Source organism: Doryrhamphus excisus, linkage group LG14 (genome assembly GCF_037039965.1).
Source record: "Doryrhamphus excisus strain RoL-2023G ecotype Guam linkage group LG14, RoL_Dexc_Guam_v1.1, whole genome shotgun sequence".
NCBI lineage: Eukaryota > Metazoa > Chordata > Actinopteri > Syngnathiformes > Syngnathidae > Doryrhamphus > Doryrhamphus excisus.
Genome location: NC_136370.1, coordinates 7,055,612 through 7,071,616, shown reverse-complemented (window position 1 = coordinate 7,071,616; position 16,005 = coordinate 7,055,612). Strand labels below are relative to the sequence as shown.

At 40.9% G+C, this 16,005-nt stretch overlaps 1 protein-coding gene across 1 annotated transcript; it reads left to right on the top strand.

The window, feature by feature from the left end:
- On the top strand, nucleotides 1–14,431 carry e2f2 (E2F transcription factor 2). Its single transcript, XM_058090287.2, has 7 exons — nucleotides 1–579; nucleotides 9,727–9,817; nucleotides 10,133–10,352; nucleotides 11,746–11,909; nucleotides 11,999–12,111; nucleotides 12,520–12,691; nucleotides 12,919–14,431. Exons 1-7 carry the CDS (start codon nucleotides 316–318, stop codon nucleotides 13,188–13,190), a joined length of 1,296 nt encoding a protein of 431 aa, XP_057946270.2. The 5' UTR covers nucleotides 1–315; the 3' UTR covers nucleotides 13,191–14,431.
- The last annotated feature ends 1,574 nt before the right edge of the window (nucleotides 14,432–16,005 follow it).

The following is a 16,005-nucleotide window of genomic DNA, read 5'->3' as shown; positions in this document are numbered from 1 at the left end:
GTTCTTGTTGAATGGAGATTGACTGGTGGAGCTGCCTGGGCGGACTGGGTCGGACTGTTCACATAAAAAAGCCGGAAGCTGAACTCTGTGTGCTGTAGGTCCTCTTTTTGTGCAAGTTTGTACACTTTCAGACATGTTTTTGTCACTTTAGGACGACTTCGTGTAGACTTTTTGTTTTAAAGCAGCCTGTTTTACTGACGTCACCACTTGAGGGTTGTTGCATGTTTCACTCATGCATTTAGTTTGTGTGGTTCTCTTAGCCCTCTAGAACCGTTTTAGTCTTTAAATCCAGCACGATTGTTGACGGATTTAAAAATGATGCGGCTGCCCAAAGGCGTCTCCCCGGCGTCGGTTCGGCCGGCCAGCCAGCCCAAGATGAAGGTTCTGGCTAGCCTCCCTGCTAAAGCTGACTTCTTCAGCACCGGCTTGTCTAGTCCGCCCTTGAGCACGGTACCGGTGGGCTACTTCAGCCAGATCTGCTCCAACACAACCACGGTGGAACAAAGAGCCCACAGCCTGTACTCGACCCCCCATGGACCCGAAGCCAAGCCGGTCAGATCATCTACCGGACGACTGCCGGTAAGGAATCGAACAACGGAGTGACTATTGTGTGACTTGTGTGTGTGGAATAATAGTGCACTGCTATGCATGTTTTCGTGGGTTATGACGCAAAAGAGTGACGTTGAACGTGTCCATTATTGTGAAGAAGCTAACATTGTTCACTTTAAAGTCGCAGTAAAGTTTCACATTTTCTGGCACACAAATGACATTTGGACAGTTTTTTTAGGGATGTAACTGACAGCTGCCCCACCTGTTTGCCTGTGCATCCTGTTCATATGGGGTCAGGGGTCATAATGGACAAACGGTGCATTCAAAAGACTCATCTGAGCAACTGGTTCTCAAACTGTGGTACAAGTACCACGAGTCGCACACCAGAGATGCTCAAATGCTACTATTGAGGCTATGGGCTATGGCACGCCATTAGTGTTTTCAGTTTTATATACTTGCCAAACTGGAATGATATAAAACTTGACTTATATAACTTCATAAATTCATAATGGATCCAGGAATTTTATAAAGGATTCTTTAACGTTGCGAGAGAGGAGCATTTTCTGAATTTGTCCATATAATGCCACAAAGAAATAGAAATAAAAAGCACTTGTTCAGGACATTAGCCTTCATTTTAGATGTTAGTATGCTAACATTATCGTGTTAGCATATTAGCATTTTTTGCTATTTTCATGGGTAGACACTATATGAACACTTACACCATCATGCTAGGTGTAATATTAGCATGTCGGCATTGTTAGCATGCTAATGTGAGGTATGTTTTCATGGTCAAGGAATTTAAATATGAATGTAAGACTAATATTTTGAGTGTAAATCACAATATAGGGGGAACTATGGTGCAGTACGATCCAGGAATTTTATAAAGGATTCTTTAACGTTGCGAGAGAGGAGCATTTTATGCATTTGTCCATATAACGCCACAAAGAAATAGAAATAAAAAGCACTTGTTCGGGACATTAGCCTTCATTTTAGATGTTAGTATGCTAACATTATCGTGTTAGCATATTAGCATTTTTTGCTATTTTCATGGGTAGACACTATATGAACACTTACACCATCATGCTAGGTCTAACATTAGCATGTCGGCATTGTTAGCATGCTAATGTGAGGTATGTTTTCATGGTCAAGGAATTTAAATATGAATGTAAGACTAATATTTTGAGTGTAAATCACAATATAGGGGGAACTATGGTGCAGTACGATCCAGGAATTTTATAAAGGATTCTTTAACGTTGCGAGAGAGGAGCATTTTATGCATTTGTCCATATAACGCCACAAAGAAATAGAAATAAAAAGCACTTGTTCGGGACATTAGCCTTCATTTTAGATGTTAGTATGCTAACGTTATCATGTTAGGTGTTAGCATATTAGCATTTTTTGCTATTTTCATGGGTAGACACTATATGAACACTTACACCATCATGCTAGGTGTAACATTAGCATGTCGGCATTGTTAGCATGCTAATGTGAGGTATGTTTTCATGGTCAAGGAATTTAAATATGAAAATAAAATGAATGTAAGACTAATATTTTGAGTGTAAATCACAATATGGGGGGAACTATGGTGCTTGGCAGAGGTCTCTGGGTGATTTTCCATTTAAAAACGGTAATCTCAGGCATATTCTGATATTCTATCCAAATAGAAAACAGCATTCCGGGTGCCCGGAATTTTAATTTTTTTAACTGGGAAAATCAGAAAACGCTGTATGTCGCTTTTGCGTCGACAGCTGAACCGCTTCTTTTACAGAAACAAACAAAGTGAGCTTTGACAACACGCCAACATAATATCCGCATATTTCGACAGACAGGATCCTGCCCAGTTGAGATTTTGGTAGCATCCTGTGTTAAAATGCAACCAAGATCAGTGAACCAAGCTGTACTGTTTAGGAGAAATGGTCGGCGGGGTTTACGGTCCAAGACACCTAATGAATGGCAAAAAACTGTAAATAATGGACACACCTTTATATAACCCTAAAAATGCCTATTTCCACTCTCTGTTAAGGAACACATTTTAAATTGAGTTTGACACAGGCATACAATGGACAGTATTGTACTTGCAAAACATGCAGTTCCACATCACGTCGTGTGAAAGCATCTTTCTGCTGGATGTTGAAATCCATCCAACCACTGTGTATTTTAGTTACCATATAAATACCATCACAATACTAGTAACAGTGCAGGTCCACAACTGTCAAAACTAGATCAGGTGGGGGTCTACCGTATTTTGATTTTACAAGTTTAGTAAAAGCGGTCGAGTGATTAGCGCACAGAACTCACAGCTAGGAGACCAGGGTTCAATTCCACCCTCGGCCATCTCTGTGTGGAATTTGCATGTTCTCCCTGTGTATGCGTGGGTTTTCTCCGGGTACTCCGGTTTCCTCCCACATTCCAAAAACATGCTAGGTTAATTGGCAACTCCAAATTGTCCATAGGTATGAATGTGAGTGTGAATGGTTGTTTGTCTATATGTGCCCTGTGATTGGCTGGTGACCAGTCCAGGGTGTAGCCCGCCTCTCGCCCAAAGACAGCTGGGATTGGCTCCAGCACCCCCGCGACCCCTCGTAAGGAAAAAGCGGTAGAAAATGAATGAATGAATGAATTTTCTGTTCTATTTTTAAAGCCAGCTACCTGCAAGTTCAAGCAGAGGTAGCAAAAAATGATGGTATTTGGTATGAAACGTTTCAGAACCAGCATGTTTATTGGTTGGCATGTTCTAAAAATCAATTCTGAATGAGATGTTTAGATATTACATAGATATTACATTATCACTTGTTTTGTCACTAAAACTGGAAGAGGTTTAGTCTAACCTGTACACTCGAACCAGCAGCTGTTGTTTGTCAATTGCAGGTCACCAAAGCTAAAAAGGTTAAGGGTGGGTGACACTAGTTAGGGCCTCACAACAAATCTTATGTTAACCCCCCCTCCCCCTGCCCTCACGCCTGCATTCACTAACTACCGCAAGAGGATTAGGAAGTAAAGTAAGCTACTTGGCTAATCATACGCTAACGTGGACATGCAGTCATTAATAGTCAGAAGTTGCATTCAGGTACTGCTTAAATGTATTACCATAACATCAGCAGTCCTGTACCAGCTGATAGTCCTTATTGTATGGTCATCACAACTGGGCGACGAGCTGCTGATAAGGATGCAATATACTCGGCGTGTTTGCACACTGATAGTATATAGTCTTTGCCCCTCCCACACTCTGACCTACCTGGAGATAAATACCCAAATGTGCACCAGAGGCGTTTAAAAAGCAATGGGATATTGTTTGAATGCTATTGTTATTGGTGTCAAAGTGGGATATCAACGTAGTATTGGCACACTGTTACTGCCCACTACTTGCACAGCCTTGTTGTACAACTTTAACAAATAATATATCATACATATGTGAAAATGCTTTTCTTATCTTAATACTAATATGGTAAACGCAACCGGTGGCACATTTTAACTGTAAAGACCTTTTTAGCTAAACAGAAGAAAGTCATTGGAATATTGATTTTTGCATATATTATATTGTAATATTATAATAATATATTATAAAGCAGTTTAGCACAATATTACCATGATATAGTGTAAATTACAGTGAAAACCCAAAGTACAACTTTGTCAACAGAAATGACGATGTGCATTAAATGCAGCTTAGTGATATCAATTTACTTTTTACGGTGGATGAGTGGTTAGCGCGCAGGCAATACAGTGAGAGACCCGAGTTCGATTCCACCCTCTGGCATCTCTGTGCAGGGTTTGCATGTTCTCCTCGTGCATGTGTGGGTTTTCTCCAGGAACTCGGGTTTCCTCCCACATTCCAAAAACATGCTAGGTTAATTGGCGACTCCAAATTGTCCATAGGCATGAATGTGAGTGTGAATGGTTGTTTGTCTATATGTGCCCTGTGATTGGCTGGCCACCAGTCCAGTGTGTACCCCGCCTCTCGCCCGAAGACAGCTGGGATAGGCTCCAGCATGCCCACGACCCACGTGAGGATAAGCGGTAGTTAATGAATGAATGAATGAAAATGGAGTTTAAAAAATAATCTAAACAGAAAATAGCACATTTTTTAAACGGCACATTTCCCTGCAGAGGAATCATCAGTTGCGCTTTTCGGCAAAGGAAGAGAGTGGTCTAATGTTTTGCCACTGTTTTGTAATACGACATGTAGGAAACTGAGTGACTCATTGGGTCTCGTGTGCAAACCCACATTGTTCACTTTGTGTTGCTGAAGTTTAAAACCAATCACTGATATTACGAAACAGTGGCACACGTGAATTCTATACTGTTATAAAGAAGGATTTAGGCCTTTTTAGTCTTTTGTGAGACAAACACACACTTTTCCTGCCATGGCCTGTTGCAACATCGCCCATTGGTCAATTCCTCTTTACCTTTGACAGTGCTGTCCTCATGTGACATGGCAGCTTGACCCACGTCTGTCAACAACAATCACGAGCCATATTTAGGTTAGCTAATAAGCAATTTATCAATGATTATTGGATATTTGTATTGTGTGAGGGGAAAAAAGGACCCTTGTTAATAAAAGAACATACAGTGGAACCTTGGTTGATATCGATCAGTTCCAGACGGTCCGAAGTGAATAAAATTTCTCCTAAGAAATAATATAAATCCAATTAATCCATTCCAGAAAGCCAAAAATGTTAACACGGAACCCACTTTTATGGTATTAGTTTACATTCCAAGGCATATAAATGAGGACTGAAAGGGATAAAGAACGGGACTTGGACTAAAGACGTGATAGCCAAAGACGGCGCAGCGGCAGAAAGATCCACAAGGTTGCTGCCTTGTGTGTTTTGCAAACAAATAAGTCAATAGTGTATAATAATAGTGTCACTTTCTTTTGTCAAAGTGCTGACACTTTCAACTTTCTTTGGCTCCATTGTGGGTTAGTTTACGCCCTCATCAATAAGAAAATCGTAGACTTGTGGCGTAACTGTGTTGTCAAAGAACTACAGCATCAACCGCTGATAACATTGTAGAGTAGTGACGGAGCTGACTTTTGGTGCCTGTTTCCATGTATTAGCAAGCCAACAAGGATGTTTTGTGGTTAAAAAAAAATACACTAAGAACACAGCTGGACTCATACGGTGTATTGACAACATGACATATTGTACTCAAAGGGTTAAATGTACAGAAGGAAAGTAAAAATGTTGCTGTAAAATGTCTGTTAAAGGGGGACCTGTTATGCTTTTTCCACTTTTCTGACCTATAAATGTAGTTAAAATGTTGTATTCTCATGTTAAACAATGCCAAATTTTCAGATAATGAGGTTTGCACATTTGGAAGTGAGCCCTGAAAGAAGTTTGGGATGGCTCAAAATGCTCTGTTTGAAAAGGCGTAGTCAAACCGTTCCTTTGTGATGTCACAGAGGGGCAGATTTCCATATATGGTTCATAGTTAGCATAGTCAATAGATTTGGCATGCCGGAATGAGGCGGAATAAGGGTGGATTAAATTAAATCAGACCGTTTTGGGAGGAAGCACATGGTGCATAGGTGCAGATTCTGGAAAATCTAAAGTTTTCTGTGCAGGTTATTGTGTGTAGCTGCTCTATTGGAGACCACAGCTCAATACAAAGGGTTGGAAAATGTGCATTAACCAAAAATCACACTAACCGAGGTTCCGCTGCAGTAGAGCTCAATAACATGTTTTTTGTAGGGGTGTCATCACGATTGGGACGAAAATGGCTATTGGCCCGCATTTTGGTTATCTCTGGTTTACAGCGGTTCTTTTTTCAGAAACTGCAACCGTTAAAATGTGATGGAGATATAATAATGTTACTAAAGCGTCTTTAATCATACTAGGTGTAATAAAAGGCAAACAGAGTGTTGTAAACATTTTTTTCCATATTGATAGTTTTTTAAATGTGTTACACGATTAAAGAAAAGATCCTTCCAAAGTCCAAGACGTTTTAACTTTCACATGCGTTCTCCACCTCACTCCCATAGGATCTGTTTACTACATGGATTGTCCGTAAATGGCGGCACCGTGTTGTCAGTTTAATCATCTTTTTTTTATTCTTATGAAGCGTGTTTGTTTTCTCGGCTTGGAGACCCGTATGGCGACCACCACCCAGCCCCTAGGGAGGCTGTCACCTTCAGGGTGTGACGATGGCCACGTTGCCAACTGTGTGTTTATATTTACATAACAACAACCCTGTCAAGACTATCACCATTCACTTTGACGTGCAAACGCAACTGAAAATGCTGTAATGTGCATGCCAGGCCTGTAGTTGGTGATATCACAAACTTAACAATAAATGGTCAGAACACAAACGGAAAATGACAAAAATTGGCGTGGCACAAATCGATTAGTTTGGTAGCCTACACATGGTTTGAATGGTAAACGAAAAAGTCACTAAAATTATTAGGATCAAATCTGACACTAAACAATTGGAAGCCCATTTCACACAGCCCAATAAAGCCAGGATTTTTTTTGCACCGTCTGCCCCATGTTATCGGTCAGTGTGAAAAGCACCAAAGTTGATCCTGGAATATTCCAACTTCAAAGATGGCAACAGAGGCGCGGTGACGCCTTTGTGAAAGCATACCATTTAAAATAATAGGCTTCTAAAATCCCACAGAAAAAGGGCAAATTTGATGTGACAGAGTTGATATAAAAACTAACTTTGCCATGTTTATGCCTTGCTGTTCTGTGTGAACAGCACCAACATTGTCAAAGATGTGCGACGGCATATCTTGCATTGTCATTCTATTGAAAATAATCTTATTTCTCTATAAAATTGACAGCTTTTTCTTGGCTTTGACTGAGATTTTTGCTGCATGAGCAGTCCTAACAAGGAATGGGGGAGGCGAAGTGAAAATATATCCCTCAATGCCATACCAGTGAAAGTAAGCCTCTTCACTATAGACTTTCCAATATGTACGCATCAGAGTAGCAGCAGTTGATCCCACATTTATTTGTCATTGAAATTGTCATTTTTTTTGCCATGTCAGTGTTCTGTGTGAACAGCACCAAAGTCAGCCCAAGAGTGTAGTGTAGTGTAGTATGAATGCATATCCATCAGTGTTTCCATGGGTTCTGTGTGAAAGGCATATAAATACAAAATCGACTGTCACTGATGCGCCACTTGTATGAAACTTGTCTAAAAACACGGCTCAATGTTAACTCAATCAGTTCCCGCCAAAGTCAACTCCCGCCAAAGCTCAAAATCCACCCTACTCCTGTTTCTCATCAGCAATGCAGCCATTGTTTTACTTCCACTACGACCAGGGTGTGGTAGTAAAAGGGGGTGTTGTGTACTGAAGAAGAGTCACTATTTGCAAGACGTACTGTAACTTGCCCTTGGCTCAGTTGGAATCTGGAGTCTCATACCAGCCTGACAGGAAAGGTTTGATGCGCACTTTTCAACTGATGACTCCTGCGGCGGCTACAATATGTCAGGCTGACTGGGTGGGAGGCTTGTGATGCCAAACTTAGGTGGGGTGAGGTCACCGGTGTAAAACGTGAGCGTTGTGATACTGCGAGTACTTGCAGATAAAGGAGTGAAGTTTGCTCAGTAGCAGTGACTCACTACATAGCCACTTTACAATGTATCTAATGATGGCTTCTAAATGCAATATTGGATTCCTAGAAAAATCCCTATGCATACATAAAAGCTACCTGAAGTCAATGCTAAGTAACACTGACACAACAACAAACAGAGTAAGCTAGTATGTTGCTAAGCAGATAATGCAGTTCAGTAGTGGTTTTGGTCTTGGAACCATGCAAGCCGTTTTTGCACAGTGTCTTTCCGATGGTGGAGTCATGAACAATGGCCTTAACTGAGGCAGTTCTTCAATTTCTTTAGATGTTATTGTGGGGTCTTGTGGGGTCAGGAAGTGAACAAATGTAACAGTTACTGATTGTAAAAGTACCAGATGGAGGGGTAGGATTTAATAAGCTTTGCTTCTTCCTACTCCTTTTGGACATGTGGAACTGTGAACTGATTATGGGATGCACTCAATTGTAATCTGATGCATGTTCAGATGAAATAAAACCATTATCATTTTAACAAGGGGGGAATCGCTTTTTCTCACAGGGCTGTGTAGGTTTGGATTTTGTGTTCAGTTGTGTTGTCAATGAATAATATTTAAAATGTTTCAGATCAAATAAATAAATAAAACCACTTCACTCCACGCCACTGTATGCCAATAGGCGATACTTTGCAGGGTTCAAAACCCTTACTTGTCCATTTTCTTGCAGGGTTCTAAACCCTTACTTGTCCATTTTCTGCAGCTCCAGATGTCGCCAGCCAACAGGTGGACGTGTCGTACATTATTAGCACAATGGCAGCTTTCACTATCTAACAAGACGACTCAGCTGTTGAAGATAATTTACACTTCGAAGGTGTATTATCATTGTAGTCAAAATACACAACAAATTCAAGATTATCTTTACTCTCTTTATTCTCGTAAGATTACGACTTCTCTTGTAACTTTACTCACTCACACCGGAAGAAAATCCTTTACTAAAACCACTTCTTCTTATGTCTATAGCAAAAATCACAAGAACTAAATGTGAAAGCAATGGTGAGTTTGGGTCCACAACCGCTTATGTCGATGTCATCAGCCAGTTCAAAAGGCATCAATATAAGCTCTATTAAGCTGTATGAAAATGTTAGGACTGGTGTTTTTTTTCTAAATGGTTTTAATTATTTTAATACTGTGAGTTAGTTGATCACTTTTGTATTCATGGTGTAGCGTTCATGGGTTTCACTGTGGAAGAGCCAAGGAGATGTGGGAAGGCTTAAGGGGGAGGGTTGATTCTGAGGATTTCCTGGCGTTATGCCGGCAGTGGGTTGAGAGGTGATTAATTCCCCCACTGCCCCCACCACCACCACCACCATCTCCCCACCTACACGAGCTGCCACTGTTGAATTGCATGGGAAAGTGTGAGGGGATGCTTTGTTCTAGTACTTGAGGGCTGTTGGCACATTTATGATGGGGGGGGGGGGTAACTTTTCAGCCTTCCTTTAGCACTTTTGACTGAATTGTTGCCTCGGTTTTATGATTGAATGTATTCAAATCAATGGAGGAAGCTTGGAAGCCTTTTGCTAATAGGGACTTGAAGGGAATTGGCGTTTGGTTGGTGAATAGATTTGTTTTATTTTTTTGTTTTATATGCATGTCTCTACTTCCTATAGGCTAAAAGGAAGCTGGATCTGGAGGACCCAATTTTCCTCCCGGAGTTTCGCACCCCTAAAGGCAAAGGCAGCATTGCAGCAAGTCCAAGAAGTGAGAGCACAACTTTTATCTCATAATATATCATTCAAATAAATTTTACTCCAAATTGTCCATAGGTATGAATGTGAGTGTGAATGGTTGTTTGTCTATATGTGCCCTGTGATTGGCTGGCGACCAGTCCAGGGTGTACCCCGCCTCTCACCCAAAGTCAGCTGGGATAGGCTCCAGCATACGCACGACCCAAGTGAGGATAAGCGCTACAGAAAATGGATGAATGGACAATATATACATTATGATAATAAAATTAAACAATAAATAAAATCAATGATTATAATGAAAACTTGATTCTCTGGTCTTTGCTTTCAGCTCCAAAGTCGCCGGGTGAGCGAACGAGATACGACACCTCCTTGGGCCTACTGACTAAAAAATTTGTGGGCCTCATCGCGGAGTCTCCCGATGGTGTTTTGGACCTGAACTGGGCAACTGAGGTTCTGGAGGTCCAAAAAAGAAGAATTTATGACATCACCAATGTCCTGGAGGGAGTCCAGCTGATCCGGAAAAAGTCAAAGAACAACATCCAGTGGTTGTAAGTGGAAAGAGGTCCAAACGGGGAATAAAAGCACCCATCTGCCCTCTAGTGGCAGCTAAGAAGCATCGAATCATACAACACAGCCATAAAGTAACTGTTTGCTAATAATAATAATGGGCACATCCATAAAAATGCCTATCGTTGACTCTCAAAGCCCTATAATTTTAATTGTTAAACACATTTTACAAAGTAAAATGTATAATAAAAGATGATCAAAGGGAGAACAGATGGAAATGGTGTCATAATGAAGCCTTTTTGCCTGATCCTCAGGTAACTAGCAATGGTGTACGCCACCCCTGGGTCCTCCCAACTAGTCCATGATGATGCAGGCGTTCCTCCAATGCCATGTCTACATAATCCAATACAGATAGAAAGCAATATAGAATAATAATAATAATAATAACTATAACAATATAGAAAGCAATACAATGTAATTGGCTTGTACTATTTAACCCAGGGGTCTCAAACTCAATTTACCTGGGGGCCACTGGGGCTAGGGTCTGGGCAAGGCTGGGCCGCATCAGGTTTTCCAAAAAAAAAAAAAACGCATTTATTAAAAAAAGAAAAATATACAAACTTTTTTCAGTGCTTTGGTTCCGATTTTCTACAATAACAGCTCTGATAAAACATTCCACTGTTCTCAAATATCTTAATTTTTATTTTTCTGCACAAAATAAGATGAAAAATAAACAAATCAAGAATAAAGAAAATCAATCTGTAATAAATAAATATAATAATAATAATAAAACGGCAAATAATAACTTAAGAAACCACATATAGTTGGTGCGTAGACAAATTATTTTTTTCAGATTAAAATTAGCAAAGCATTATTAGAGCCCTGTAGACATGACAAAACACGACTATAGTCACATTTATACTCTTTTTACTTACAACATATTGCGCAACTGCAGGGTCTTGAGACACATGCTAACTCGCAAACTAGAGAGCTAGCGACCTAAACGGTAGCCTTCAAGTTATTTCCTTTAAACTTAAATAGCCAAAAACTTACCACTTCCACACGGATAGGGAGGATAACTATTAACAGTTATTTAACCTTTAACATGAACATTAATCAAACGTAATAATTTTTCTGGGTACATGATACCATACAGCATCCATATCAAACTTGCGCGGGCCGCACTAACATTAAACTTTCATATCAAGGGCCTCAAACTAGTGTCCTGCGGCCCACATTTGGCCCACGGGCCGCGTGTTTGGGACCCCTGATTTAACCCACACCCACATGGTAGCCTGTCTTGACCCCACCCATAGACTGGTACTAGCCCGTGACCTGGGGGTTGGAACCCCTGGTATGGGAAGCCAAAATGGCCAATTTGTGGAATCCATCATATTTTCTTGGGACAAAAACTCAGTGCTCTTGTTCCTGCAGGGTCGGGGATGTGTTTGAAGGTGGCGCCAGCGGAGGACAGAAGGCTCGAGCCTTGAAGAAAGAGTTGGGAGACCTGGAGAGAGCGGAGAGGTCCCTGGATGAACTCATCCACTCCAGCGCCACCCAACTCAAACAGCTTACGGAGCACAAAGACAATCAGAAATATCCTTTACAGCACTGTACATACTGTATATAAATAAATGGTATTCTGTGTTATGTACAAGTTGTGACCCTTGACCCCTTTGCTTCACATTGGGCTATGTGACGTATCAAGACATCAGATCTATCGCGAGCCTCAGGGACCAGACAGTTGTCGCCGTCAAGGCCCCCTCCGAGACAAAGCTGGAGGTGCCGGACACGGCTGAGGTGAACATGCATCTTTGGTTGACAAAAACCTCTTTGACACAGAGATCCTGCATCAGAGACATCATGCATTTGCGAAACATTTCACACAGAACAAAGCAAAGTAGAATATTGCTGTGCGTGCTTTCGCGGAATACTGCAATCAATGAATTGGATGGCAACAGTGATCATGTTTCTGTGTGAAATATATGGAAATGTTTTACTTTTACGTCGGACAAATGCAGGATCCCTGTGTGGAAAAGGCTTATTGTTTTCAATGGGATGGTAGAAACGCTCACTGAATGTTCTGAACTCCTGTTTCCACTGCCATTTTTTTTACATATTTGGACTATGATTAAAATAATTTAAGAGATTATCTGTCTGAGCGATCCGATCAAAGCCAAACTGTCTCTGTTCTATGTCACACATCAGGGCTCATTACAAATCTATCTGAAGAGCAAGAACGGCCCCATCGAGGTCTACCTGTGTCCAGAGGAGGGCCTCGAAGACGCCAGTCCTGTTAAGAGTTTAATCACACCCGAAAAGCCTACTACGACCCCAGCGCCATCACTGAGTTTCTGCGTCAAAGAAGAAAGTGTAGAAGGTATGCAGAAGAAAAGCTCCAATTTGAAGTTTGAAGACGTCTTTTTGTGACTTTTGTAGGGAAATATTGTCTTATATTTGGGTCAATACACTAACAGTGGCTCAACTGTAGATTTTTTTACATAATAACCTGCAGTAAATGAAATGACTTGTTTGAAACTACCATAAAACAACTCAGTGTTGTTAGTCATTCCCTACAAAATGTAACTAAATTTTAACCCCCCACAGAAAACGTGTCAACCTCAGCCACAGTTCCTTCCTCCGCCACTGCGGCAAACAGCTCCTCTCTACTGGATGTGGAGGGTCTTCTGGGTTTGCCGCCCAGCCTGCTCCAGATCACTGAGGACCAGCTGCCCGGTACGTCCTTCACTGCCGACCCCAACACTCCCTTTGTCAGTTTCTCCCCACCTTTGGACCACAGCGACTACCTGTGGAGCCTGGAGGATGGCGAGGGAGTGTCCGACTTTTTCGACACGTACGACCTCAATGACCTTTTGTGAATGGACATTTAGGAACAAACTATGATGCTTGTTTTACTGACGCCAAGGGTTGTGTTTTTACCGCCTTATCAAACTTGGCTGCAATTCCCCTAAATATCTCAATCATCAGAGTTATGCTACATATCACATAACTGACAAAAACAGAGGGCGGACAGTGTTTATAGCGCATTTAACTCAGGAATTATGTCTTGCCCTTGCCCCCAAAATCTTAATATCATGTCAGCGTTTGTCCCATAGGAGGCAGCATTGTACTGTTAGCTTTAATGGCCGTCACCGTGCAGCTTTACAGGTTGAAATCACTGGAAGGAAATCAACTTAAAGCCATACTAGAGCACCGAGCACACAACACATGTCAACTGCAGTAGTTTATGAAGTATGTGAAGTTTTTTCCAACGAAGGTGCATCATTCTGACTGCACCAATTGCTCAGCAGAACAGATTTTGGATAATAGTGAACAAAGGATCTGTTTGGAAGCCTAGATTCCAAAATATTTGTTTTTATAATTGCTTTAAATGACGTAGTAATGCACAATTACTATTGTATTGTATTTCTGATGTTGTCATGTTAAGGTTGTTTGTTTTTTTTGCCCCTTAATGCATGTTGTGGTTATTTCTTTCCTTTTTTTAAATTCAGAATTTTAGCTGTTGAGTTATTCCGAGACGCTCTCACCACTCGGAACTATAAAGTTGATGATATGGTTGACATTCTTTCAGCTTTTCCTCTCAGCTGTCAGAGATAAGCTAAACGGTCCTGTCCTAACAAAAAAAAGAAAAAACTTGAAAGTTTGGGTGTGAATTTGACAGCATTGGAAATAGGTTTTATAGTGTGTGCGTGGTGTGTGTTTTTTTTTCTTAGGTTTGAAGATAGAATTTTGTAGTAATTTCAATTGTCCATTGTTTGTATTTTGGTCTGTACATAGGTGATTTTGTATTTATACTTTATTTTTGCTGATGTGTTTTCATACAAGCTTTTTTGTATGACTTGCAGCACTTAATGTTTTTGTAATACAATATTGTGTATTGAAATGAATACCGAAACCATGTTTGATTAAACTTTTGCAATGCAATTCATATGTATATATATGTACAGTATGTATGCATGTGTAAGTTTACGTAATCTGTGTGTATATATAAGTATACGGTGGTGTGAAAGTGTTTGCCCCCTTCCTGATTTGTTTGTAAAACATTTTTGGATAATAAAATATAGGTATTAGTCAGTGACAACAAAATTAAATTTTTAAATGAAACTGAATTTACTAGGAAGTGAGAAAATAAGTCCAAACCTACATAGTGTGAAAAAGTGATTGCCCCTCTCCCCTGTTAAAACGTTTATTTAACTCTGGGAAAAGGTTATAAAGCCATTTCTAAAACTTTGGGACTCCAGCAAACCACAGTGAGAGCCATTACCCACAAATGGTGAAAACACAGAACAGTGATGAGCCTTCCCAGGAGTGGCCAACCAACCAAATTGACCCTAAAAGCACATTGAAGACTCATCCAAGAGGTCACAAAAGACCCCACAACAACATCCAAAGACCGGCAGGCCTCACTTGCCTCAGTTAAGGTCAGAACATCACGAAGGAGAATATCCGGCCATCTGTTGGTGACCTCAAGCTGAAACCAACATGGGTTCTCCAGCAGGACAATGATCCCAAACACACCAGCAAGTCCACCTCTGAATGGATGAAGAAAAACCAAATGAAGACTTTGGAGTGGCCTAGTGAAAGTCCTGACCTGAATCCTATTGGGATGCTGTTGCATCACCTTAAAATGCAGTTCATGCTTGAAAACCCTGTAGCTGAATTACAACAATGTTGTAACAACAATTCCGCGAAGATGGAGTGGGCATAAATTCCTCCACAGTGCTGTAAGATACTCATTGCAAGTTATTGCAAACACACACATGAGTGAACCTCTGTGGTGACATCATTTACAGTATTACAACATGAGACAAGACATTCCATCACACAGAACGGTGATCAGCAGCATCACCTAACCCTATGCAATTTTGTATCAATTTTTAAAATATGTATCATTCATTCATTTTCTACCGCTTATCTTCTCGAGGGTCGCGGGGGATGCTGGAGCCTATCCCAGCTGTCTTCGGGCGAGAGGTGGGGTACACCCTGGACTGGTGGCCAGCCAATCACAGTGCACATATAGACAAACAACCATTCACACTCACATTCATATCTGTGGACAATTTGAAGTCGCCAATTAACCTAGCATGTTTTTGGAATGTGGGAGGAAACCGGAGTACCCGGAGAAAACCCACGCATGCACAGGGAGAGCATGGAAACTCCACACAGAGATGGCCCGAGAGTGGAATTGAACCCTGGTCTACATATATGTGTCATATTTATAATAATGATGCAGTATATTGTTCTTTCTTTACATTTAATTTGGCTATATATCATATGGGTCTATGTTTTAAGTTAACATTCACTTTCTCAGCACATCCATATTTCCTGTCCATTTAGTATGTATGTTACAGGGGCCACCCTAAAGGCCATTGATTTAATGTGAAGTGACATTGTGCTGCGTAGAGAGAAAAGGTGGACATGAAGCGTGACACTGACTGGGGGCTGAACTATGAACCCACTCTAAGCAGACTGACAATAGACGCACACCATTCTTTGTGACTAGGAAACCAGCTGAAAAAAAAGGGTCCAGGGCACCCAGAAGGTCAAAGTTCTGTGGGTCACTGGAGCGTTGCGGCAGAAAAGATTAGATCATAGATTTAGGAGTACATTTAAGTATACAAGAATGTGTAAAAGATAAAGTTTTTCATCATTTTCAAATATCAACCTGGCAAC